Source organism: Acartia tonsa, chromosome 10, assembly GCF_053477335.1.
Source record: "Acartia tonsa isolate MP-2025a chromosome 10, ASM5347733v1, whole genome shotgun sequence".
Taxonomy (NCBI): Eukaryota; Metazoa; Arthropoda; class Copepoda; order Calanoida; family Acartiidae; genus Acartia; species Acartia tonsa.
The window spans coordinates 39,748,059-39,773,327 of NC_137269.1; the positions used below are offsets into that span (position 1 = coordinate 39,748,059).

General features: G+C 32.4%; 1 protein-coding gene across 1 annotated transcript in view; it reads right to left on the reverse strand.

Annotated features, from left to right (window-relative positions):
- Positions 1-5,591: 5,591 nt before the first annotated feature.
- The window catches only part of LOC145330620 (calmodulin-like protein 4), a 63,721-nt gene continuing 44,043 nt past the window's right edge, over positions 5,592-25,269 (reverse strand). The window contains exons 6-7 of the mRNA XM_080175282.1: positions 9,741-9,809; positions 5,592-6,136 (exon numbers count right to left, since the gene is read on the reverse strand). Coding sequence (XP_080031408.1) covers positions 6,036-6,136; positions 9,741-9,809 — 170 coding nt within the window. The 3' untranslated portion in view covers positions 5,592-6,035. The remainder of the gene's footprint in view (positions 6,137-9,740; positions 9,810-25,269) is intronic.

The window sequence follows — 25,269 nt, forward strand, 5'->3', positions numbered from 1 at the left end:
ATGTCAAACATTTTATCAGAAAGAAATATTTAAAATTGTGAAGTAGAAACCTGAATAATTTTTCTTGTGGAAATAGTTTTCTGCAAATGTTGATAAACATATGTCTGTTAGCATTAAGATGTTTGTACTGCCAATACACGTTGGGTTTTATTTAAAGAATTTCTTTAAAATGTTTTTTTTTTTACATTGTATACCAATAACGCAATATTTGCTATCAGAAAACCCCCGACTAAGACTCGCCTACGACCCGATCTTTTAGGATTGCTTTGTAATTTACATTTTTGAAAGACTTTCAACAGTATACACAGCAAATTCTCTCTTTTTTAACTAACTTTCCGAATAATATACCTAAAGCATTTGAATTGACAAAGGCTATGCTAATATTTTTACCATAAAAGTTTATTTAATATTCTAATAAATAGCGCAACCCTCCAAGTTTATGACTACTTTTCATGAACATATGATCTAAAGAATAAGCTCTGACGCAATGTCATATAAGGATATTATAATATTCATTAAAAAAATTGTTATTTTTGCATATATGTTACATTTTACAGTGTTTTGTGGCTCAAAAGAAAGACAATTAAAAATTATTTCATATTATATAGTTTAAATTACATAAGATAACCTAGAAATAGTAAAAAATTCCCTTTCTTTTTTTGTCGCAAAAGAGAATTCAACAAAGATTTTCATTAAAAAACACCTTAGTGTAAAAATTAAAAAGTTTAAACATGGTCACAAAAAGATTCAATTAGTTTATTAAATGTTTCATTTTCAGCAAATGACGATTAATCTCTATTACAAAGAATAAAGTGTAAAAAGATATTCTCGTTTTAATTTTAAGCAACTTAAAATGCATTTTAATACCTTTTAATGATTTATTTTTTAAAACATCATTTTATAAAATGTTATTGATTTTTAAAGTTATATATTAGAATGTTTTTAAATTTTGTTAACATTTTGTTTTAAATGTAGAAAATTGGTAATTCTAAACATTCAAAAAATGATTTTATTAAATTTTCATCACTTAAATTGCATGTTTGATGAAATTTTCAACTGATAATTCAAGAAAAATCATTTAAGTTTTATTATATTTTACTTTGAAATGTTAAAAAAATAAATTATTGTCAAGAATGTGGAAGTTATACTTTCCTCAAAAAAAGACCTAAAACATGCAAATTAACACGTGTAATGAGATTTTTTTTCTTTCAGGTTTAATTTTAAGTAATTATTGATATTTTTTGTAAAAAGGATTTTATATAAAAAGTTTTAAAACTCGAGTTATGTAGTGGTTCTAAGAAAGGTTGCGAATTTATGCAATTTTCTTGCAAAAAAAATTTTCTAGGATTTTAAAAATAGCAAAGGGTGTTATTAGACGTACTTACAGATACAATTGCTAAGTCATTTTGGCCAAACACTAAAATAAAGTTTTGACATCTGAGGGTCTAACCGTGACAATTTTATTGAGAGCAAAATCAAAAGAATTAATCAACAATAATAAAATATATTGATCTTTGCGTAAAGCTTAATAATCTAAGATTGGCTAAAGGATTGTCACCAGTTGCGTGCACAGGGTTTTGCAAGTTTTTGCGTAGAGCACCCCTCACGATTTTTGACACCACCCTTAGACCCATATCATTATAGAGAGGGTTAAGAGCTTAAGAGGGGGTGTATTTGAAAGAAGGGGGTTTTATAGTTAGGGGAGTGTAGAGGGGTGACAGGCTTGGGGTGTTTTGAAGCAAATTTTTGGATGTGTATCCAACCCCATTAATTTTTCCAGGGGGGGGGGGGTAGATACACCCCCTTCTGCACGCATCTGATTTCCACGACAAATCTCCGATTCCATCTGAATCCTAACTTCTGAGAATCTGAGCCACTTCTAGTTTTTTTTACCATTAAAAGCCATGCAAAAATATCGTATTTTGTGATTTATTGACTTACTATGTATTTAGAAGAAATCCAAGTAAAGCTAGGGGTGAAGTTACTAGTTTAGAAAATATTAGCAAACTTAAAAATTATATTCAAAATCACAACAACAACTGATTAGTAATTTTCTAGCAAAAAAACTAAGAAGTTACTATTAACTTATTAGATCCTATTCAAATGGAAAGAAAACCTACATCTTAAATACTTTTTAAACATAAATAATTTTGTGCATATTAAAAGCACAACATCTCTAAAAGTAAAATGCTTTTGTCCAACTATTTCTGAAAGTAAAAAATTTAATTTTAAGTGTTTTTTTTAAATTACATTCTGGGGGGTTGGTACCCTTCCCTAAAATAGCTGTAAACCTTTATAGGAAGTATCCAAAGCTTCACTGTAAAGGAGAAGTATATCGGTTAGCAATATCCTTTGACACAGACAGACATAGATCCTGTTATTTTTAGATAAGAATATTAATAATTCTTTTCTTGGTATTAAATGGGGTAAAGTAAGAGCCCCCCCTCCCCCATTACGATAAACAAAATACCCGTTCTATAGATAGAAAAGTCCCCACAGTTTTTTTTAACAAAAAAGAGAACGTTTTTGTTTAGTCAATCAGTTTAATTGTAGTTCAATATTATCTCCTTAACTGTGGACATTTTTGACATTTTTTTGACACAACCCAATCTTTCCAGATTTTGTATAATTTTTTGAGGAACACGACTCCAGTGACGTCATATTTTTCTTTCCCGAAAAAGGGAAGGGGGGAAGAAAATCTCTTCAAAAGAGATGGGGAAACCCCCTTTTCTCCCATCTCTTTTTTTCTTCCCCCCCCCTTCCCCTTTTCGGGAAAGAAAAATATGACGTCACTGGAGTCGTGTTCCTCAAAAAATTATACAAAATCTGGAAAGATTGGGTTGTGCCATTTTTTTTCATTCAACTTCGCTTCTTCACAACAAATCGTTTGAGTACAAAATTTACAAAATTAAGATATAAAAAATCCTCTGTAATTTGGCTTAAATAAATACTGTTGATTACAAACTTTTTAATGATAGAAATTATAGAAACCTGTTTTTTCCAGTTTGATAAAAAGGATTTGATTAAAATGCAATTTTCCCTCAAACTGAAAGTGGAACACAAACAAACTTTAGTTTGTTGAGTTAGGTTAGGTTAGATTAGAGGTAGCAGAGCAGATATGGCTTTGCAGAATACCGTGAGAGAGGGAATATTAAACTGTAAAACCTAACTTTTTAAGATAAAATTCGTTGTATTCAAACCTTCATTATATCTTGATTGATTGGGCTGTACACACATACATGTTTTTTAAAATTTCCATCCATAACTTCAATCGACAAAAGTTTTTTTATTGAATCAGAAAAATACATCAAATTATTATCGTCCATTGTCTAATTATCCGCATTGCCTTATTTTCAATTTATTTATAAAAAGGACTAATAGTGTGTGCTTGCTAGGCACTTTGAGGCAGCGTTTCGGAGCCGGAGCCGTATTTTTCGTTAAAAACGGCTCCGGCTCCAGATTAGCTAAAAATATTTTTTTAAGTAATATTATAATTTTGCAACGGTCTATTTCTATATAACAAACTGAAAAACTGTTGTTACTTAACAAATAGACACACATCCTCATACTTTTATATAGCAAAATATTTTATATTATTTATTTTATTTTATCAAATTCAATAATGAAAAAAAATTTATATATTAATTTTAAGGTAGCAGCCGGAGCCGCATCAAAATTATACGGCTCCGAAACGCTGCTTTGAGGGAAAGCACGTCATTTTCTCATCACCCAAGATCCCTGACAGGAATAGAAATAATAAGAAAAAAAATTCTATAAAATTAATCCTCAGGGGTTCACTTTTCAGCTAGAGGGACAATTCAGATAAATGATTTGATTCATGAAAAGTTAAAATTTTGCAGAAGTTAAAAAGTTGGTGTTTCATCGTTAACACCTAAAAAACCAACAGCACAACTAGACACTAGCGCTAAAAATAGAAAAAAAACGACAATTGTTATAATATAAAAAAATAATAGTATAATGTATCAACCATTTTTCATGTTAAAATATTAATATTTAACTGTTTAATATTTTTTTTCTGCATGGGGAGATATACCCCTCCACCAAATAGCTAACACCTTCTCTCGACCATTAGAAACCTTCCCTGAAACTTGTGGAATAGTCTATCTAGCCGTTTACAATCTAATGGCAAACATTGATAGATTCGTACATTTAGACATCCTGTTACTTTGCTGGCCATGCTGGATTGGGTATTTAGTTTTACATTTATGCAATAATAATTACACTATAATTATGACCAAGGACGTCCACGACTTTTCTTGGGAGAGGTTAAAAAAGTTCAATACCAGGCCTCCCTGAAAATTGTTGATCTAATACTCCAGCCGTTTTCGAAATTTTAATGAACATCAATAAACTAAATAAATATAGGATTTAGAACAAATAAAGAAAAGAAAAATATGTTTTTGAAAATTATATTGTCAGAAGGTAATTAATTTTCATAGGAAATTTACTTGAAATCATTCTCAATCATTCACTTATGTGGAACTTTTTCATTTTTTAAACATTTATTATGTGGAACTAATTTTTATATAAAAGTATAAAAAATAAATCTATTCCTTCAGCTTCGCAGAAACAAACATTTCTGTAAAGGAAAAACGAGTAAACCAGTTATGAGGTTGAAGCCATTTGTAGAAAAGCAGAAATATAATCTATGTTTTCGGTTTTGACCCTCTAAAAAAGGTAATGTATGATATCATTTTCCACTCTCTTGTTAATGATATCATTATGGCCGATATGATTTTATTAATCTACCATTCAATTTTGGACTTTCTTGGTAATGATATCATACGGTTTTAGTAATGTACCATTCTACTTTTAAGAGAGACGAAACTGAAATGATGATTTACTCTTTTAACATCGATATAATAGAAATCATAGATATAATTTAAAAATTTTATGCAAAATTTAAAAATGACTCGTATATTCCATTACAATTATGTCGATTTTGATAAGGAAATCAAAGTTTATGAATACGCTGTTATGTAAACACGTATGTACCTTTCCAGTTTCGTCTCTATTGAAAGTACCATGGTACATTACAAAAATCATATCGGCTTTGGTGATATCATTACTAAGAGAGGAGAAAATGGAATAATATATTACCTTTTAAACAGGGACAAAACCGTAATTATAGATTACATTTCTGCTTTGTAAACTGTGAATCCGTTTATCATTAGCGGCGTACAGACTGTAGACTGCGTAGTTATACTGTAGCTGCGTCAAAACAATTACAAAATGAAATTATAAAATTGTATTACAATTCAACAAACAATATAAAACAATATTTAAAGTACAAAATATCTTAAAATCCATGTGAAGAATGTTGTTTTTAATCTTAAATGAGTTAATTTCAAAATTAAGATTTCAAAACAAGGATAGATAAATGTGGAACAAATAATAAAAAAGAATACATTACTGGCAATTATATAATGTATGTTGTGAAAATAAAAACCCTAAAATTTTATTTTTAATCCTGTCTTTGCCCCTCTGTGTGTTTTGCTTTAAAAACAGGATTTTTTTGCCAGTCAGTACAGATCAGGAGCTGGGGAGCAGACAATTTTGCCAGTCAGTACTGATCAGGAGCTGGGGAGCAGACAATTTTGCCAGTCAGTACTGATCAGGAGCTGGGGAGCAGACAATTTTGCCAGTCAGTACAGATCAGGAGCTGGGGAGCAGACAATTTTGCCAGTCAGTACAGATCAGGAGCTGGGGAGCAGACAATTTTGCCAGTCAGTACAGATCAGGAGCTGGGGAGCAGACAATTTAGCCAGTCAGTACAGATCAGGAGCTGGGGAGCAGACAATTTTGCCAGTCAGTACAGATCAGGAGCTGGGGAGCAGACAATTTTGCCAGTCAGTACAGATCAGGAGCTGGGGAGCAGACAATTTTGCCAGTCAGTACAGATCAGGAGCTAGGGAGCAGACAATTTTGCCAGTCAGTACAGATCAGGAGCTGGGGAGCAGACAATTTTGCCAGTCAGTACAGATCAGGAGCTAGGGAGCAGACAATTTTGCCAGTCAGTACAGATCAGGAGCTGGGGAGCAGACAATTCTGACAAACTCTTCATATCTGACCATCCCATTGGGATTTACGTTTGCCTCACGGAATATCTGGTCAACTGAAAAAAACAAGGATGACATTATTGTAATTTTGGGACGCACTACGTGCTGTCACTACCATTAGAGTTAAAATACTAGAGGTCGTCTCCCATACTATCAAGAGTATTGGGTAACTTTAAACATAACAATTAAACAAATTATTTCAAAAAGTACATACTAGTCTTTATGCCTTTAACCCGCGACCGTAGCTCAACACGTAGCGCTCTCGCTCGTCGTCGGTGAGGTGGTAGGATCGAATCGGCTCAACACCGCGTCACAACTAAAGACGTTAAAAATGGTTCCTACTGCTACTATGTCAGGTTCGCGACATTAATAGTTAGAGTAGGGGGAATGCCTTGGCCCAAAACAGGCGCAACTTACTACTATTCAATTGCACAGTTAGGACTTCTCAAACAAAGGTCGTGCAATCAAAGGGTTGGTTGTCTATTGGTTGTTACTTAACCTAATACTCTGGGTGTTTGGACAGAAAAGGAGACATTTGGCTCCCTTAGATTATCCTGGGTTGTTGGACCATGGCGTTTGAATGTCATGGACAGCATCTCCGCCCGTATGAGGTAGTCTTTAGTAGAGCCCTAACCCTGTATGCTTCCAGGTACTAAACTATACCTAACCCAATTTTTATCAAAAACTAGCGGCTTAGCCCCCATAGGCCTCTAAGGGCACTTGAGAAGGAGGGGATTGGGAGTTTCATAATTTTTTTCAATTTTGTTATTAATAAGTTGAATAATGCAAAATATTATTAAATTTAGTAATATATTCAACAAAATTGAAGCCAATTTAATGAAAGAGATGTAACATTTTAACATCAAAAGTTTCCATCAAAATTTAATGTTAAGAAACCAAAGAAATTAGAAAATATAAAGATATTTACACAAAAAAAGTTGAAATTTTATTTAATTTAAAAAAATCCCTTTTAAAAGAAAAAAGAGGGCCGGGGGGGGGGGTTGTATTGTTCTCTGCTCTGCTGTTTTTGGAATAATACAAAATTTTTATATGAATGAATAATGTTTTGTTGCAAATTTAATTTTAACTCTTCAAAATACTGAACCATAGATGGCCAATGGTCTGTTTATTACACTAGTTCCCAAAGTTTTACAATAATCTTTTCTTATTTGTTGGCTTTGGGGACTTTAGTAAATTTTGATTGGCTGATTCATTAAGTTGAGTGTTCAAACGTTTTAACCGCTCATTTGAATCTACAGAAGGGGTGATTTTCTTTGTCATCATTGGGGATGCACATCAAATTTCGGTCATTGTCTTGTCCCTTTACATCACTGTTGAGCATGGCTGATATTTTATCTATACACTACGTTACCTGTCAAATCGAAACATTTTGATACAATCTTATGTAACATGTCGATATAACAGCAGCACAAAAGATTAAGATTATTACCTGAAGTGTTATGACAATGATATTGGTAATTTTTCTAAGAAATAGAAATCTAATTTCTGTATTGAGCTCAAATAAATATAAGTAGGAGCGTGCAGAAAAGGGGTGTAAGGGGTTTTAACACCTTTCTGGAAAAAACGGTTTTAGTTTTGCAGGGACAGAAAAATCTCGAAAAGTATAAGTGACCCAAATTTATGTGCCAAGCCCCCCCCCCCCTCCCGCCCTATTTTTTTTACTCTGGGGGTAAAAATATCAACGACCCGCTCCCCAAAATTCCTTGATTTTTTTGGTGGGGGGAGGGGCACATACACCATCAAGTTCCCCTAATTATTTTCCCCTCCCTACAAATCCTTGTTAATAACCCAATTCCTGAGAAGGATCAAACTCAATCCTGTCAAAAATATTTTTGCTTTTCATACTTTTCTTTCACAGTTTTTACCCAGGTATTTTGGAAGTAAAAAAAACTTTGTCTGTAGCAAAGCTTCTCTTAAATAGTGCCTGTATAACATTCAGAGTAAAACAGACATGGATTTAGACAAACTATAGTAATGGGTACAGAATAAACATGGATATTATGGCATGGGGAAAATTGTCTTCAATTTAGGTTGCTAACATAGACATCATTTAAAGGTCAGTTTGTTTATCCGATAGGAGGGGATGGGATAAGAATTGGATAGGGGGGGGAGGCTTATTTTATCCAACTACAAGTGTCACTTTTATAAGAACATGAAAATCTGGTGTAAGATCCATGTAATAATAAATCCATTACTATAATATTACAGTGATCGGTTGATTAATGTGAAGTCCAACTTATGATTATTAAAATTTCTATAGATTAAATTTATTGTTAGAAAAAATATGGAAGGTTTTTTGGGGTTAGAGAAATTGACGCGCCTCTGGCCTAGTAACTACCAACCGTTTATAGGATGTTTTGAGAAATACAAAAATTTACAAAGTTTTGGAATATATTTGTTCTTGTTACTTTAGTATTATATATATAACATACATTATAATATTGTATTTGATAGATTAAATTAGGTAATGTAAGACATTTTCAATCTAATTTAGTATTACATCTAATCTATAATTTATGTCCGCGGTCCGTCTTTTGATGTCTGATCATGTAGTTGGACATGAATAGACAAATGAAAAAACCCAACCCAATGCCAAGATTTAAAAATTGATTAACCTTAAAGCATCTGTGGACCTAATTAAAGCTTCTTTAAAAAGAATAATCAAATTGGTTTATTGGTTAGCAAGATCTTAACGGAAAAAGAAAGATCTTTTTAAAATATTTGTGTTTATTTAATATTTCAATTTTAAGCTGCGTTTTAATTAATTAATTGTTCTTGTTAAACTTAATATCAGATCCAGATGTATAACTATTATCTATACTTCAAAACTTAAAATCAAATATATAATTTTTTAGACTCAATGGGTGAAAAATAATAAAATATTTAAACCCAAACGATTTCTAAGGATAAAAACAAATTGAGTACAATCTACTACGATAAAGTGATCATCATTCCTGGGCCAATAATACAAATTTCCACTTTTGGGCTGTAGCTGAAGTTAAAGAGGGCAAATTAAATACAGTAAAAAAGGGTTGTATTTTGCAATAAGGACAAGGAAAGGTTTATAACTATTTTTTGTTGAGGGTACCGTAAACCTCCCGAGAGAAATTGCCCCTGAAAAAAATACTCCAACCCCTCCAAAAATATTTCTTGGAATTTAAAAAAAACTAAAATTGAAATTAGAGCTGGACTTAACCCCCTCTTTCCTCAAGTACATCTAAAAGCTTAACAAGTTTTAAAAAATCTAAGGTAATTTGGTAAACTAGAGAAAATTAAATAAATAAGAAACAATCAAAAACCCCTGTAAGCTAAAATATTTTACGTTTTTGCATACGGACTGAGGACCATTGCACGGACATATCATAATTAAGAGTAGTTATGCTGCCAATAGTTATTTATCGCATCTTATTATAAGCAGCTGTACAATTATAAGATTAAAACCATTTTTTTTAGCCTAGAGATGCCGAAGGCACAGGCTTAAAAAACTGGTTTTAGTCTGATGATTTTACATTTTATATTCGTAGAAAACTGGATATAATACGTTGCTTTTCATAATTTTTTCGTATTGCTGAGAACCGGTTCTAATCCACCGGATATAAATCTGTTTCGAATGAATAAGAGAAAATGTTTACAGTATACCTTCTCTTGGAGTCAACTTTTCTCCCCACTTAGCCAGGATATTCCATAAATCCCTGGCAGGTATCATTCCTAAAAAAAATAATTCTTTAGTTACACAATAATAACTAGCTAATTTAGAGAAGGGGGGGGGGGGGATAATGGCTGTATATTACACTGGTACCCAAAGTTTTATAATAAAATTTTCTTATTCGTTGGCTTAAAAACCTTGGGGACTTTCATTGATTTTTAATTAATTTGTTTATAAACTAGAGTGTCCAAACGTTTCAACCATTAATTGTAATCTATAGAAAGGGTTAATTAGTGTATCATCAATTTATTGGCCATTGTCTACCTAATCACTTTAGATAAATACAATTTGTATAAAAAAGGAAACTAAGATCCATGAGAAGTGCAGCAATTACAAGCTAGCCTTCGAAATAAAAAGTAAATAGGGACTTTGTTGATAAAAGTTTTTCCTTTAAATCGTGTATTTAATTCATTTCAATTTCTGAAAGATATTGGACATATCGAAATTATAATTATAAATAGTTATAATAATATACTTGAAAATTTAGCATTTGCAATCTCAAAATCGTGAGTTTTATTTCACTGGGAAGTTTGCTCTTAAAGAAGGTGTATTAACTTTTATTTTTTAGCTAGCCGGTGCTTTTAGTAAGTAGTAGATGTAAAATTTTCCATAGAATTCAGATATGCAATCGGTTTTTTTGTAGACCTCTAATTTTTAAAGTAATTTAAGTTTTTTTAAAAACAAAATTAAGTCGTTTTTAAGGTACTAAAACGCACCAAAATAAAAATAAAAATGCCAGTATGAACAAAAATAGTAAGATCTTTAATTTGACACCTTACTTTTTAAATTCTGTTGAGAAATTATTGGAAAAAATAGATTTTTTAAATCTTGGTTTAATCAAAACTTTAAACAAAAATATACTCTACCACAGGCATAAAAAATATGGGTTCGTGTATACTTTTAGAATCAGAAAAATATTACAAATCCACTGTAAGCAAAATTGAAAAAAAGTAAAAAAAAATTTAAAATAAAAATGGCCTAGCATATTATTTTGTACAGGCAACACTATTTTTACCCGCTCTCATAAGGAAAAAGGATAAGAGGATGAATACTCACCCCTTTTTCATGGTAAAATACTACTTCCCCATCCCTAAATTTAGAAGCAGACGAAAATCAAAAACCGCCCAGGGCTTTTTGTAAGTCAATCATAAATAATAATGTGAATAAAAAGAAAAGCGATATTTAGCAAACAGCCGTGGGCGGTCAGAATCAGCTGAATGTTCATTATGAAAAAAATTTCCCTCTTTTTAGAAATAGAAGGATTCATCTTTCATGAACAAATTTTTTTAAATAAAAATAAAATTCTATGTAATTTTTAATTAAAACATTAAAACGAAAATATCTAATCTAATATTCTTGCCCTAAATATGGAAATAGTAAAAAGTAAAAAAAATATTTTTTTTAATAATTTTTAATCCTCCCATTTGAAAAGTAGTGGAATAGCAATAAATTTTAGCGCGGCAACAACGCTGAGTAGGCCTCTAGGCCCACTGCCTATTTTCGTCTTCTAGTTGCTTCGATTCCTCTCTTTTATTTTTTTCTCTATGCCCGCTCTTTACCCCCTTCCCATTTTTACCCCCAAAACAAGGTTTAAGATGGTTGCCTGTATAATATAATATAATAGTTTCATATAATTTCTTTTATTGTAGTTTATTTACTATTTTGTAAACTTTTTATTTCAATTTTGCTTAGAATCGATTTGTAATATTTTTCTGATTCTAAAAGAATATATGAACCCATATTTTTATGCCTGTGGTAGAATATATTTATGTTTAAAGTTTTGATTAAACCGAGATTTAAAAAATCAATTTTTAAAAAAATTACTCAACAGAATTTAAAAAGTAAGGTGTCAAATTAAAGATCTTTCTACTTTTGTTCATACTGGTATTTTTTTCCTTTATTTTGTTGCGTTTTAGTAACTTAAAACCAACTTAATTATTTTTTTTTAAACTTAAATTACTTCAAAAATAAGAGGTCTACAAAAAAAACCGATTGCATATCTGAATTCTCTGGAAAATTTTACATCTACTACTTACTAAAATCACCGGCTAGCTATAAAAATAAAAGTTAAGACACCTTCTTTTACATATTTGATAATAACTGAAACTAAAATTAAATATATTATTTTTGGTAAATCTGGTTAAAGTGTCTCATGAAAAAGGGGACATATGTTACAACGTTTGGTCAAACTGTTCCGGTTGACGTCATACTAGAAGGAATTTTTCCCCATTTTAGGAGACACTTTTAATAGATTCTGTTTTTGAATGTTTATGGATAAGGTTAGGTTAGATTTTGTTAAGGGTTAAGGCCAGCAAGGATAGTGTCAAGAATAGAAACCTTTCTTGGCTAATCTCTTAAATTTGGGTCTATACTATCTATAATACAAAGTAGAATGATGTCTGTCCGTCTGTCCCTTAAGATCTCGGTAACCACTAAACCGATCGGATTCTACTCTTCATGGAATATACCTACTGGTCCTGTGGTGGTTTTAGGCTGTTTTCTTGGGAAGTTGGACACCCAAAACCCCCTCCAAAAAAAAAATCCCACCGCCATTTTTTTAAAAATTATTTAAATAGTGGTGGAGTGGGGGATCTCCAGGTAATTAAAGATGTAATTATACCTCTTGGGGCAAAGCCCCTAGAGGCTAGGGGCGAAGCCGCTAATTTACTATAATGTACCAATTTTAGTAAGTAGGGGATAGCAAGAATTTTTGTACTTTTAGAAATAATGACATGAATGGTCGTTATTAAACCTGTCATACCTTTTTATAACTGACTTATTATAAGGATAAAATAAAATTTTATTATACCAAAATGTGGGCACTGTCTAACCAATAAAGTGGTAAGATTGTTCCTTGATTGTGCTACTATTGGTCTCATCAAAGGCTTCTTTTTTTTATTTTATAATTTTATTTTTCTTTAACTAAATTTTAAAAATTCATATAAATAAATGAAAGAAAATATTGTGCTATATTTTTTTTGGAAATTCATTTAGAAATTTTAAAAGTAAAAAAGAACGTGAAATTTGGAGTACAAGGCATTTTTATAACTGTTAGAAAAGCAGTGGATCTTATTCGATAAGTGGGTATCTAATTCGGCAGTAATTGGCTGAATTTTGCAGTTATGTTGCCAATAATGCATGTACAACTGGCTTTTTGTTGTTGCATCTAATCATTTATGATTAGTGGCAAAAAAGATTTAAAATCCCAACTATACATTAATACTTAATAGATACATTACTTAATTTTTGTTCTAGTTGTAATTCTGCTAGTTGTAAAATTGTAAGGGTCTCAAAATTTTAATTAACAGATCCTGAAAATATAAGTATAGTATGGAAATTAAAGCAACTATATATCTTTTAAGTCTATTTTTTGTTTAACAGAAATGGGAAGGCAGAGATGTAAATTTGTTTAAGAACTATTGCCCTTTTCTTTCCTGGCATGGGTGATAATACAAAAAGGTCTTTAATTAAATCAAACAATCTAATTTCAATAAGTCAGCTGTTTGTTGTGTAGTGTCTAATTTAAAAAGATTATTAATGGTTAGTACTGCTTATATGTCAGACGTATGACATAAGAGGGTTTACTAATAAGAGTGATCGAATTAGTTAGTTTAGAGTTATTTTTTAAAGGTTAAAAATTCATTCTTTTACTTACCATCAAATGCTTTAATAAGATCAATGGTTTTTTAAAAGAATTTTTGAATAAAATTAAAGCGGTAATTGGTGACAGTCAAATTGATTAAAATTCCAGAGCACATGTTTGGTTTGATTCAATTCAAGACACCTGTGATTATACAATATATATATTTTATTTCCGCCCCTAGCATGTTGAATCTTAACCAATACAATGGATATTAACTACATATGGATAAAGTGATGAGTAAACTTTACTTTTAGTTAGCAGAAACAATTACAATCCTTATAATAAAGTAACAGGATGTTTGTGTGTTTTTATGTGTGTTTGTATGTTTGTACCGAAGGATCTCGCTAACCCCTGAACCGATCGGGTTCTCCTTAATAGGGTAGCTTCTCATAGGTCCCAGGAAGGTCTATAACTATTTTCGGGGAGGGTATCATCACCCTCCCAAGAGAAATCACAATAAACTGAAATTTTTTCTTCTCGAATAGAGACTCCTACGTAACATTGCAAAGTATAGTAGAAATTTGATAGAGACTCCTTCGCAACATTACAAGGTATCGTATAATTTTTTTGAAACTCCAAACATTTACAGTGACACTAGAAGCCTCTAGGGGCGTAGCCGCTAGTACTCTATAAAAGTGAACAAAGTGTATAATGTTATTTTTCAAGTACCGTTAAAAAATGAATATAAAAATTATTATGTATTTGGTTCATAAAAATGTTAAAAATAGAGTGTCTCTTCATTTTTTTAAAAACATGAATAACTATATATGAGGATAAAAATCCTATTCTTGACTTGAAATAGTGGTATCGACTTACCCCACTCCCCCCTTGGCCTTAGGGGGTACCCGCTAGTTTTGTAAAAAAAAATAATACATCCATATTTTTATAAATCTATTTGTCGATCACATATTTGATTTTTCCAGGTACTTGTGTGTGCGAATGGGGCGTTTGTCCATAGTTAGGTATGGAGACCGCTCTTCTATGAGTACTACTAAATCCTAATTTTTTATGCAATACACATAGACATTCTCATCGTCGGTTCGTTTGTTTAGAATGCTTAACCCTCTATTCCCACAAGTATAATACGAATTTGGTTGAGCTGGTGGAAGCTCAACAAAAGACCCACGCGAAGTATTATGTTGCTTTAACCTAAGAATAGATGGTTGGTTTTGATATTCGATCAGAATCATATAAGTATATTAAGTATTAAGGAAGGAAAATGTTTTTATAAAGTGTATTTATATCACAAGTGCATAAGTTAAGTATGGAAATATTTACAGGATAAGTGTTAAAATTATAAGTAGAGTAGGACAGAAATGTGCCCTAAGTCCCAAGCAGTGAATTGTGCTAAGTGTTAGAGTTCTAACATAAGGCCTGAGCTCAATTCATGCTAAGTACTAAGGGGCCTAAATTTAAACTACAATGCATGCCAAACAACTAAGTCATTACCTTTTAAAGCCAGAAAGAGAAGTTGATGGTAGGAGAGTTAGTAAATAACTGAATAAATTCAAGAGGTACATGCTATAACATTAGCTCTGGACCAGGATTTTAGTGTTTGTCTGTGCAATTAAATATCTGTGTGTTAATATGTGACGTAAATCAGGCATGGTTGTAGGCATACATATTTGAACTGGTTGTTTATAAGATTACATTAACTATAAACATAATATCTTTAATAAACATATACTATTAGCAAATCACATACAGATTACCACGAATAGGCTAGCGTTACCTATATATGGTGTCACATAGGTAAGGATAGGCCTATGAATGCATAAATTGATACAAATAATGCCTTGGGCCTAGCTAAAGTAATTGTGTCTTGCCCCTGAGTGCTACTAGTTAATTGCAGGGCACGTGTCAATCAAAGGTTCATAATATGATCTATAAAGTGTTAACTTTATATCAAGCATAGATAGATAGTCGTGGATGCGAAGCATTTCTGTAAAAGTCTCATATGTACGTTCAAAGAATTTGAAAATTGAGGATCGCATCTCCAATGGGGGTAAGTTGTTAAAAAAGAAAAAAGAGAAAAAGAAAAAGTTTAGTAGTCCCAGTATATAGGCATGTATAATAAGCTATAATGTATTCCAAGCTAAGTTAAATACGCTTTCCATTAAGAAAGTATGCTTTGCGTATTTTCATAGCTGGGTATACAAGATGATAAACCTCCCAAATAGAATACATTCTTTTCTTGAGGGGTTTAGTTTTATCTAACATTGTCACATCAATAAATGTTTTTGCGTTGGTTGTTCTGGATAGTTCAGCTTCTTCTGATGATGAACTAGGTGGTGAAGTGCTCTCGTTCGAAGTGTAGGTTGAGGTTGGGGGTGAGGTAGATATGTAGCCAAGGGCGTCCACTTGTGCTACCTCGTTTCCATTCTCGTCCAAGGTGATTGAGTGATTTTCCAGGTCATAGTAGAGTTGGTTGAGGTCATTTGTAGAGAGGGATAGTGTGCTGCTGGAGCTAATGTCACTATCGGTCTCCACTCTACTATCTTCTGTGGTATTCAGGGCTGTATTTAACAAGAAATTCCTGATGGTGATGGACAGGTTCTCTGAGAATCCATCGTACTCTGGTGTGGTGATAATGTTGTTGTTCTCGTCTATAGTGTCAAGGTGTTGACAGGAACACAACCGCAATCCGTCCAAGGTAGGGTGGTGGTAGGGCTCCAATACTCCATGATCATCTAGGTTATCTCCAGGCTGGTCCATGGTAGATCCTAAAAAGAGTTAGTGCGCGTGCTCCAACCGGTTCCTTGGGGTATCCTGGCTATGGTAATCTAAACAAAAGAAGTTTTAATAATCTTTTATTAATCCTTTTATCCCTGGGATATTCTAGAAATTCTTTCGTTACAGATAGACCTATAATGGCTTGGTTAGTTATCTCTATTTCTGTTAAATATAACTGTTTCCTGAATATAAACAATATTTTATATAAAAATGTATAAGTACAATTAGTATTTACATATCGTATTATTTTCTTTGGTTACATTACTCGTATGTATGTAAAAATATAAGATTTTACTAACAATAGTTGGTAACCCTTTGTTTGTATATTTTGTATATGTACATATGGTTTATACCATTGTTGGCATTAGCTGTATTTATGTTATTTTTAACATGAATAAATTTTAATCATTTTAAAGACTAATATCTTACATTACGTCGCTATCAAGTGTACCTTTTAGACTTAATATCTACAAAATATATCGTTCGACGTCCGTAATTAAATTTTACGTAACAATAAGTTGTCAACCCTTTGTTTATGTTTGGGCGGTCAAAAGTGATAGGGGTTGGATTTGAGCGAGGTTATAAAAAGCTGGCGGCCCAGTAATTATGCTCATTTATATAATAATTGTCTTTGCGAGCGGAGCTTGCGTTCGAGTGTTTAATTTTACCGCTAAATTCCAAGAGAGTTTATATAAAAGTGATAAAATATAGTAACCCGTTTGTTTTATATGAATGTTTTTATGTTATAGATTGTTGATATGCCCATTATTGCATTCGTTAGCCGCTATTTAAGACTCAAGAATCTTATTTTCTTCGTCGATAAGGCCTTTATCACTGTATTTTTAAACGAAAGTGGGTTAGAAGCAATATGGGTACATCTTCGATATATGACAATTTTTGTTTTATATAATATTTGTAGTTTTGATAGGACATATCTGAGTCATCAGGTAAATTGACGTACCTTGTTTTGTTTACGTTTTCCGTCTGCAAAAGTTAAATTCGTTCGCCGTAAACAAAACTTATATTGACACAGATATGTTCCATCATTCTATTCGTTTTAACTTTTGATTACAGCATTCCCTTTTTTATAATCAAAACTTATTGAGTCCTGATTCAAATCTTCTAAAACAATTTTACTATAGGTTTTAAAATAAGATTTTCTTTTTACTTAATTCAAGTATAATGACGTTAATTGATAGGTTATTTATGTTACGAGTAACTCAACCATATTAAAAAATGATTGCTTACAAAAATTATATATAGCTAGCTTTATCGAAAGTGTTTTTTAAAACATCATTGAAGATATTCAGATTTAGCTAGTATATAAGTTTTTTAATTGCTTGATACATTATAATGAATATGTTTTTGATAGCTCAGCGATAGCTATTTTCAAGCGTTGAATTATGTAAAATTAATTACATATTCTTTAACTTAATTGAATCTAATAAAACAAAGTTTTAATGTTTGAATAGCTTAACGATAGCTATTTTTAAGCGTTGAATCATGTAAGATTAATTACATATTCTTTAACTTAAAGAATTTTACTTTTAGATGATAAATCAAAGTTTTAATGGTTAGGAGGTTCAACCATAGTTGCTTAGAATACAAAAAAAAAACATTCGTGTGTACAGTCTTTTTCATAAAATTAACTTTACTATATTGCCTTTCAGAATCACTAGTCCTCTATTTTAAATTTACATTCGCTCATAATGTATGTGCCTGACAGCCTGGACGCGCATCAGAATATTAAGGAAAGATTCGAGGAATCAATGAGGGCGGCTGCGGCCACTCTTGCCAATTCCTCGTTTCTTGAAAGCTCCTTAGACGACTCGAGTTCAGTGTACAGCGACCAGTCCGGGATGCCAAGCCTTGCTGATGTCGATGACTATGGGAGTACAAGTACTTTTGATACTGTAGAGTCCGAAAGGGATCAAGGGGAGATGTTTGGCAACGAGCATCTCTCACTGATGCTTAGTAGAACGATACAAATCATCTGGTCTCTCCTCAATTCGGTGATGCAGAACTCCTGCGGTGACATTGGTGACTGAGACTCTAACACGTATTGACAACACCTCAGACAGGTCGCTGGCTCGCTGGATAAGAGATGTATGTACGCGCCTCCGAAACATAGGCGTCAGGACCATTGAGCTTCTTCACTGCGGTAACAGGACCAACAGGACTAGATCTGGGGCTATGTCGCCAACTGCGGAGCCATCGGACACCATGTATGAAGCCGCGTCCTCTGAGATTGATGATATTCTGTCAGATACACAGGTGAGTTTTCTTCTGTTGTATATTTCTTTTTTTTTGTTTTGTATAATTTTTTTTCTAGCCACCCGTTTTGTTTAATAAAGCATCATGTTGCTGCAGGGTTGTTCTGTCCTATTCTCACTTCCTCAACGTTGACTTTCGGCTCTTCCATATATATCGCTCACCGTTTGTCGTCGTTTTATGTCGCCAGAGAAATCCGCTCGGTTACCGCAATTAATTTGAGATACCAGTTAACATTTACTAAAATCTTAAGTAGCAACCTAATATTATTTCCCTCTGGGAAGGTTAAGAGTTTGCTCGTGCCGCACGTTTCTCATTGGGGTTTAAATGTTAGATCAAGACTTTAATGTTTTCCTTTTGTTTTAGGCTCCCTCTGCTAGTCCATCGACTCCAGCAGAAGTTAGGTCCAGAATTGGGCTGTTTGCCGTACACCGTCTGTCTGCCACTGAGGATCGAGTTACTGGAAGTAATGTGCCTGCGGGATTGGACACCTCGACGGGAAGTCCTGGCTTCCGTCCGTTGATCGTTGATCAAACAGAGCGTTTACATGTAAGTATCCATGCTTTAGTTTTCTATTAATTTTCAGAAAGAGGCTGTATATTTGTACACGTATCTAGAGGTATTTGCAACTAAAATTCTTTTATTGGTAGAATATTAATCTTAAAATGTATGGTTGCATAAGCATTTTTGAACCGATCTAAGATTTTAATTCTAGTATAAAGTGGGTTGAATTGCTACCTAATCATATAGCTTTTCAGGATTTTAGGCATTCTTATTTCCTGATTTTCCTAGATTCTTTGTTGGCGTTGCGATTAAATTAATAAGATCTATTATACTTTAGGCGACCAACTCAGTCAATCTGGAGGAACACTATACAAACATGCTAAGGTTTAGCCCACCCAGTTCTGGAGGGTCTGCAGAAGGATCCAGCTATAGTTCATCTCTATGCTTGAGTCGCATTGATTCCCCATCTGCAGCGGACCTTTCAGCGGTAAGTTTGCTACATTCATTTAATATTATTAGTCGCCAAAACTACGTGACTTGAGGTAAAGAATTTGGTGACTTTAGCTATGCGTATATACAATAAGTTATTTTAATCATGGTGCTATTCCCGTTCCATTGGTTAGCATCATGACTTTAGCGGAGTTAATAAAAATTTTCTAAAAGTATCAGGGCTGCTCAATTATCTAAATGGGTAAGCATTATTATATTTCTCCCTGATTATTTGCTAAGATGTTCTGTTTTAACTAATTTTTTTTTTTCTATTTTAGGAAGCGGAAACTACACTTCCTCTGGTGAACGTGTTCGAGATTGATATACCATCCAGCCAGTTCGGTTCCATGGGTAGTGAGATTCGGTTCCCATTGCCAGAGAGAGTAGTTGGAGGTTTAGAGCGGCTGTGTCTTACAGTCGAGACTCCCACCCCATCTCTTCCGCCAGAGACTGCCTCAGAGACGGCTAGCCTGACTTCAGTTGCGCGTTCGTCGGATAACAGCAGGGAGGAGTCCGATGCTGAAGGTGTCCCTCGGCGACGGGGTTCTGCCGGTCCTAAGAGTACGCGCCGAAGTGGCGAATGTTAGCTTGGTCATAGACATTGTAAATTTTATTAGACAAAGACTGCTCAGACACGTGTGACAAAATTCTTAATCTATGTAACTAGTCAAAAATAGTGATTACTATTTAGTAAAATATTAGACGTTATGACTTTTATACTGTACAAGACCAAATAATTTACACCATTGTTATTTTGTTATATCATTACATGTTAGCTTGTAAGGAACTTAGTATGTAAGGAGATAATGGTATAAGGTTGTATTCTCTTTCCCCTAATTTAAAATTTCGTGTAATCTCAATTACTTTCGTCATAGTTGAACTAAATTTCTTTTCTCAATATTATATTAACAATTTTAATTTTCAGCCTTATATCACAATTTATTCATTCTTGTTAGCTTTTAAGGGTTATGTATATAGATATTTAATCGAACTTGCGCCTCAGTACCTTTTCTCTGATCTTTCATTTATATCCATCCCTGTGCATTAATCGTGAATCTTAATTGTGCTGTGATATATATAGAGGACCTGTAAATAGCATATATTTTTTTTGTAACCAATATCTAAGTAGACTGAAGGACTGACGTTAGACAAAGCTATTCAAATATGCTTATTCAAGTACTTATAAGAGAGATATGTAAAGACTGTTTGTAAATTTTAATATTTGAGCAATTAAAGTAGTTTCATTGATCGGGTAATTTCATTAAGGAAGATTATTTAACTTATTAAGGTTTAGAGTATATATCATTCCTCTTCAAAACTATAGAACTTTACATCCCTTTAATTCTTACTACAATAGCCGTAAAACTTAAGTTTCGGGGTAAAATTTTCTTAGGCCTGTCATTAAAGTTAAATCTAAATTTTTTTTTATTTCCACCAAATAGAATTTTCCTGATTCAAGTAGAGTCGTTGATAGGCTGTGTGCCTATATATATATATAAGTTTTTTGCATTTATTGCTCAATTATTTTTAATGATCTCGGAATTTTTTCTTATGTGCCAGTATACAGCTTAAGTCAAGAAAAGAAATATATTAACTAAATTTGTTAAAACTTGTCAGAAATCTTTTTTATTATCACAATTTTGTTTTCCAAAGATTTTGTTAAATGAAAGTTTATATTCTGTTTTTGAAATTGTCTTAACTTTATAATTTTCACCAAAGAGAAATATTTGTCAAAATTTTATACCTTTTTCTAAAGATTATCTACTTTTGTTAAAATAAATATAGAGATGTTAAGTTACATATATACTTGTTAATTACTGGTTTAATATATGTTGTGTAAGATTCTATTTACGTAGCTTACTCTATAAGCGTTACTTGTTCGTTTGTCACGTTAGTAGTGATAATGATTAAATTAAATTGTTACCTTTATGAAGCGTTTAGCCTAATTTTAAAGTTCGCTTATTTTATAACAATTAAATGAGTAATAACATTACCTACTATGTTCTTTTGGTATCATAGTTACCATATATGTGGTTTATTTTCTTACCGTTTCTATCATTACCCTTTTAGATAACTCATATAATAATAACGTGGAGATTTTTATAAGAACGTACAAGAATATAAGTACAATATTGTATAGGTAACTACGAGAGTATTATATTTTCCGTTTGGCAAAGTCTTTTATATCATTGGGAATGTCTGTAAGTCTTTCCATCTGGATGCATTAGAAGTTAAGTCATAGGAATCATGTTAACTTGTATATTTATCTAACTATTCTGTTTGAGTTTCTAGGTCGATAACTAGCGGTAGTCGCGGCGGGGTGACCTCTCCTGCCGTAGATTACCGTTAGGTTATGATGATGTGCATCTGGTCGTTGAGGGACAAGCGTTCTACCGCGTATACGCAAACTCCTCTGGAATACTCTTAATATTCTTTTCAAGAGTCTGACTAGGAATGTAGTGATCCTGTCTAATATTATGACCATGATAATTGTTATTGACACGTATATAGCTATTTCTTCTATATGAGCGAAGATAGTTCTAATGGTCAATGGTTCTTTAGGTTTTGGTGGGCACAGTGATTCTGACGCAAATGGTAAAGTTCGTGCCGTGGTCTGTCGGTCATATCCTAATGCGAACTGTGTGATCGTATCTCCCAATGTGAGATTATATGATCCTCCTGTTATAATAAAAGGAGTGGATGTAATAGTTATTGATGCATTCTCTAAACTGCGATTAGTATTCTCACTCAAGCTAGTAAAGACAATTCCATCTTGCACATGAGCGTAGGGATAAGTCTGTTTTGCCAAAGGGCAGTGCTTGGTTATCAATGTTTCATTAACGCTAAGTAGTCCCTTAAGGCACTGGTCAGCTTCAACCGGTAGATAAGCGTTATAGTAAGATTGTCTGTAAACTCTTTTGGTTTTATCCAAGTAATAAATGGAATCGATATAGCACTCATCAAAAGGAATTGGTGCGTATCTGTAGATTTTTATTGGCTCAGAACTTAATTCCATGGATAGGATAGTGGTGAATGATGTGGTACCACCACTTAAACGACTTTGGACTTCCAATCCAAGATTATGAGTATAGTCCAAGTTAAGCTCTTGCCTTACAAAAGTTTTAATAGAGTCTGTGATGTCTGTCTTTGCAAGATCTTGAATTAGAGTAAGTCTGAAGTTTAAGTCTGCTTTAAGCTCTTCTAAGTTCGTGATGGCTAAGTTGCTCAAGCTATCAACATAAGAGTATTCTGCTGTTTGCACAAAGTTAGCTGCTTTGGCATGAAGAATTATACCACTTACAATTTGTGGTACTATCTCCGCAAGCAATAACTGTGTAAAATCAAACTTATCATGATCTAGCTTATAAGAAAGTTTATTTACGTTATTAGTCACTTCAATGCGGTTAGAACTTATTAAAGGAGTTACTGTTTCAATAGCTTCCTTGATTTTGCGGATAAGTTTTATTACTTCATTAAGCAAGTCCTTAATCTTTTTGGTATATAACTTGCCTATAAGTTTAGTTTGTGCTGAAGTGAATGTGCGTCCATCGTAGCTAATGTCTAATTGAGTCTTCAGGCCATCATAGATTGCTATTTCAGGCGCTGTATTGTCTACAGATATATCAACTTGAATGGATCGAATTGCTACAGCCGTGTAGCCTATATATTCTCCACTTTGATAGTGAGTGGGTATCAAGTCTGTCATTGTGTCTGCTGTTGTACTATAGTAGTACGTACTTAGTATTATTAATATTATCTTAGAATACATTGTTAAACAGTTAAGTTTATTTAATAGATGCTTATATCCACAATCAAAAGTTACTTTTCTGACTGATACACTTACACTAATAGTTAAGGTCTTCACTGCTTGGAGTTCTATGATAAACTAACTTATTTTTCCAAAATCTATTTATTATCCCACTTTCGCTACTGCTAGATCCTGAGTGGGCGTTTCCGGTTTCTAACTATAATTAAAGTTTTTGACATATTTTTTTTGTATGTAGATTGGTTATAAGCTTAATAACTAATCAAGTTCATCTTAATTCAAGGCATATATATATAGGTTGTCTAATAATATTTTATGCTTTTGTGATTTACGTAGTTTGCATTAGATATTTTAACTTTTAACTCAATTTTGTATATATTGGGTTACGCAGTGACATGCGTATATTTGTACAGTTTGTATTACACGTTTGACTCTGTTTAGATTATACAGATTCAAAACTTATACATATACAATTTTCCTTTTATATATTTTTGTGTATAAATATTTTTGAAGGGATCGACTTATTTAGTCGACGTGTATTGTATATGGTTGGTCTCCCCCTGTCAAGAGAGAAGACGTAAATTTTACCACTGGATATATATCCTTGAGTGGGAAAATTCTACATAAATTATGATATCTCTGTTATCAGATTAGAATAACATACTATTATATTGTTCCCGAGTTTACAGGGTAAACGGAAATGCAAGTGATTGTTATTAGACTTGATTTATATCTCTCGAAATCTGATATTATAATTTATGTTTAATGTTTTATGGATATGAATTCCGTACGTGTGCAGAATTATAGGCTTTGTATTAATTAAATTTGCATTTTGTTATAATGATAGTCATTCTGCTGCTTATTTGTGCATAAAGGGATGACTGTGCACCTATTTTAGTCGCAGATTTTGCTTTGGCCAAAATTATAAGCGGAAGCGTCTCGTTTAGTTAATTATCTTTAGTCCATGACTTTATTGTAAGACTTTATAATTACTCTTTTGTATTGTCTATGAAAGTGTCAAAATATTAGCCAATTGGTTTGAAACTCTTTGATTTTGAAAGGGTATTTAACTTGTCTGTATTTATATCAGATCTCCTTTCAACCATGTTTATTTTGAAAACTTGCAATTTATTAATACTGTGAGAGGATATGTGTGATATTAGGATTGGTCTCACGTGGAAAGTATTTAGTTAATTCCATGAATTTTCTGTAAGTTTACCTTTATATTTTTTTTTATGTGATTTTTAGTTGTAATGTTATCTTTAGTTAGCAATTAAAACAGGTTTTGGCATCTTTAAAAATAGATATAGGGGAGTTTTATTATTTAAACTTTTAAATATCCCTGTTTTATCAAAAATTGCGTACAGCATATAATATCGCGTAAGGAAAGAAGAGCAATAGTGTTCCCTTCTTATAGTATGAGCTATAATTAGTTCATATGGTTTATAACTTAAATATTTTATGGCATTATTATTAGTTGTGTTGTTGTTATAGCAGTTCAAATCTAATTTGGTTAGAACTGTAATGTGCCTGTTAATCATTTGTTGACAAGATGCATTGGTATTTGGGTTATGTTATAGTTCTGAAGTTTAAAGTTTTTAAAGAAGTCTGAGTACAATATGCAAGAAAGAAAACTTAGTCTTGTTTTGATTGAAATTTTCTTTGAGGGTAGGCAATGGTTTTTGCTTAATTACTAGATTTTTAAATAAAATCATTGATGGGTGAAATTGTGGCATATCACAATGTATACCGTTGCTGTGTTCTTAAATAAGAGCATTAAAAATATAGTTTTGTTCGTACAGATCCTAATCGATAGTTTTTGTCTTTATCACAATTATATACAAATTAGATGCTCTTTTGCCGCAGCATAGTTTTGGGTACATGTTTCAGGCATTATTAAAGGCTGATGGGTTAAATATCCGGGGTGTGTTTCTTAGACTTAATGTTAACTGCAAGGTTACTTGGGAATTATAATTCATAGGGTTTTCGAGATAATCAAAATTTAAATTCAAGCGATTCAATACTGTTTTCCCTTGCTTGCAGATGCAACGATAAG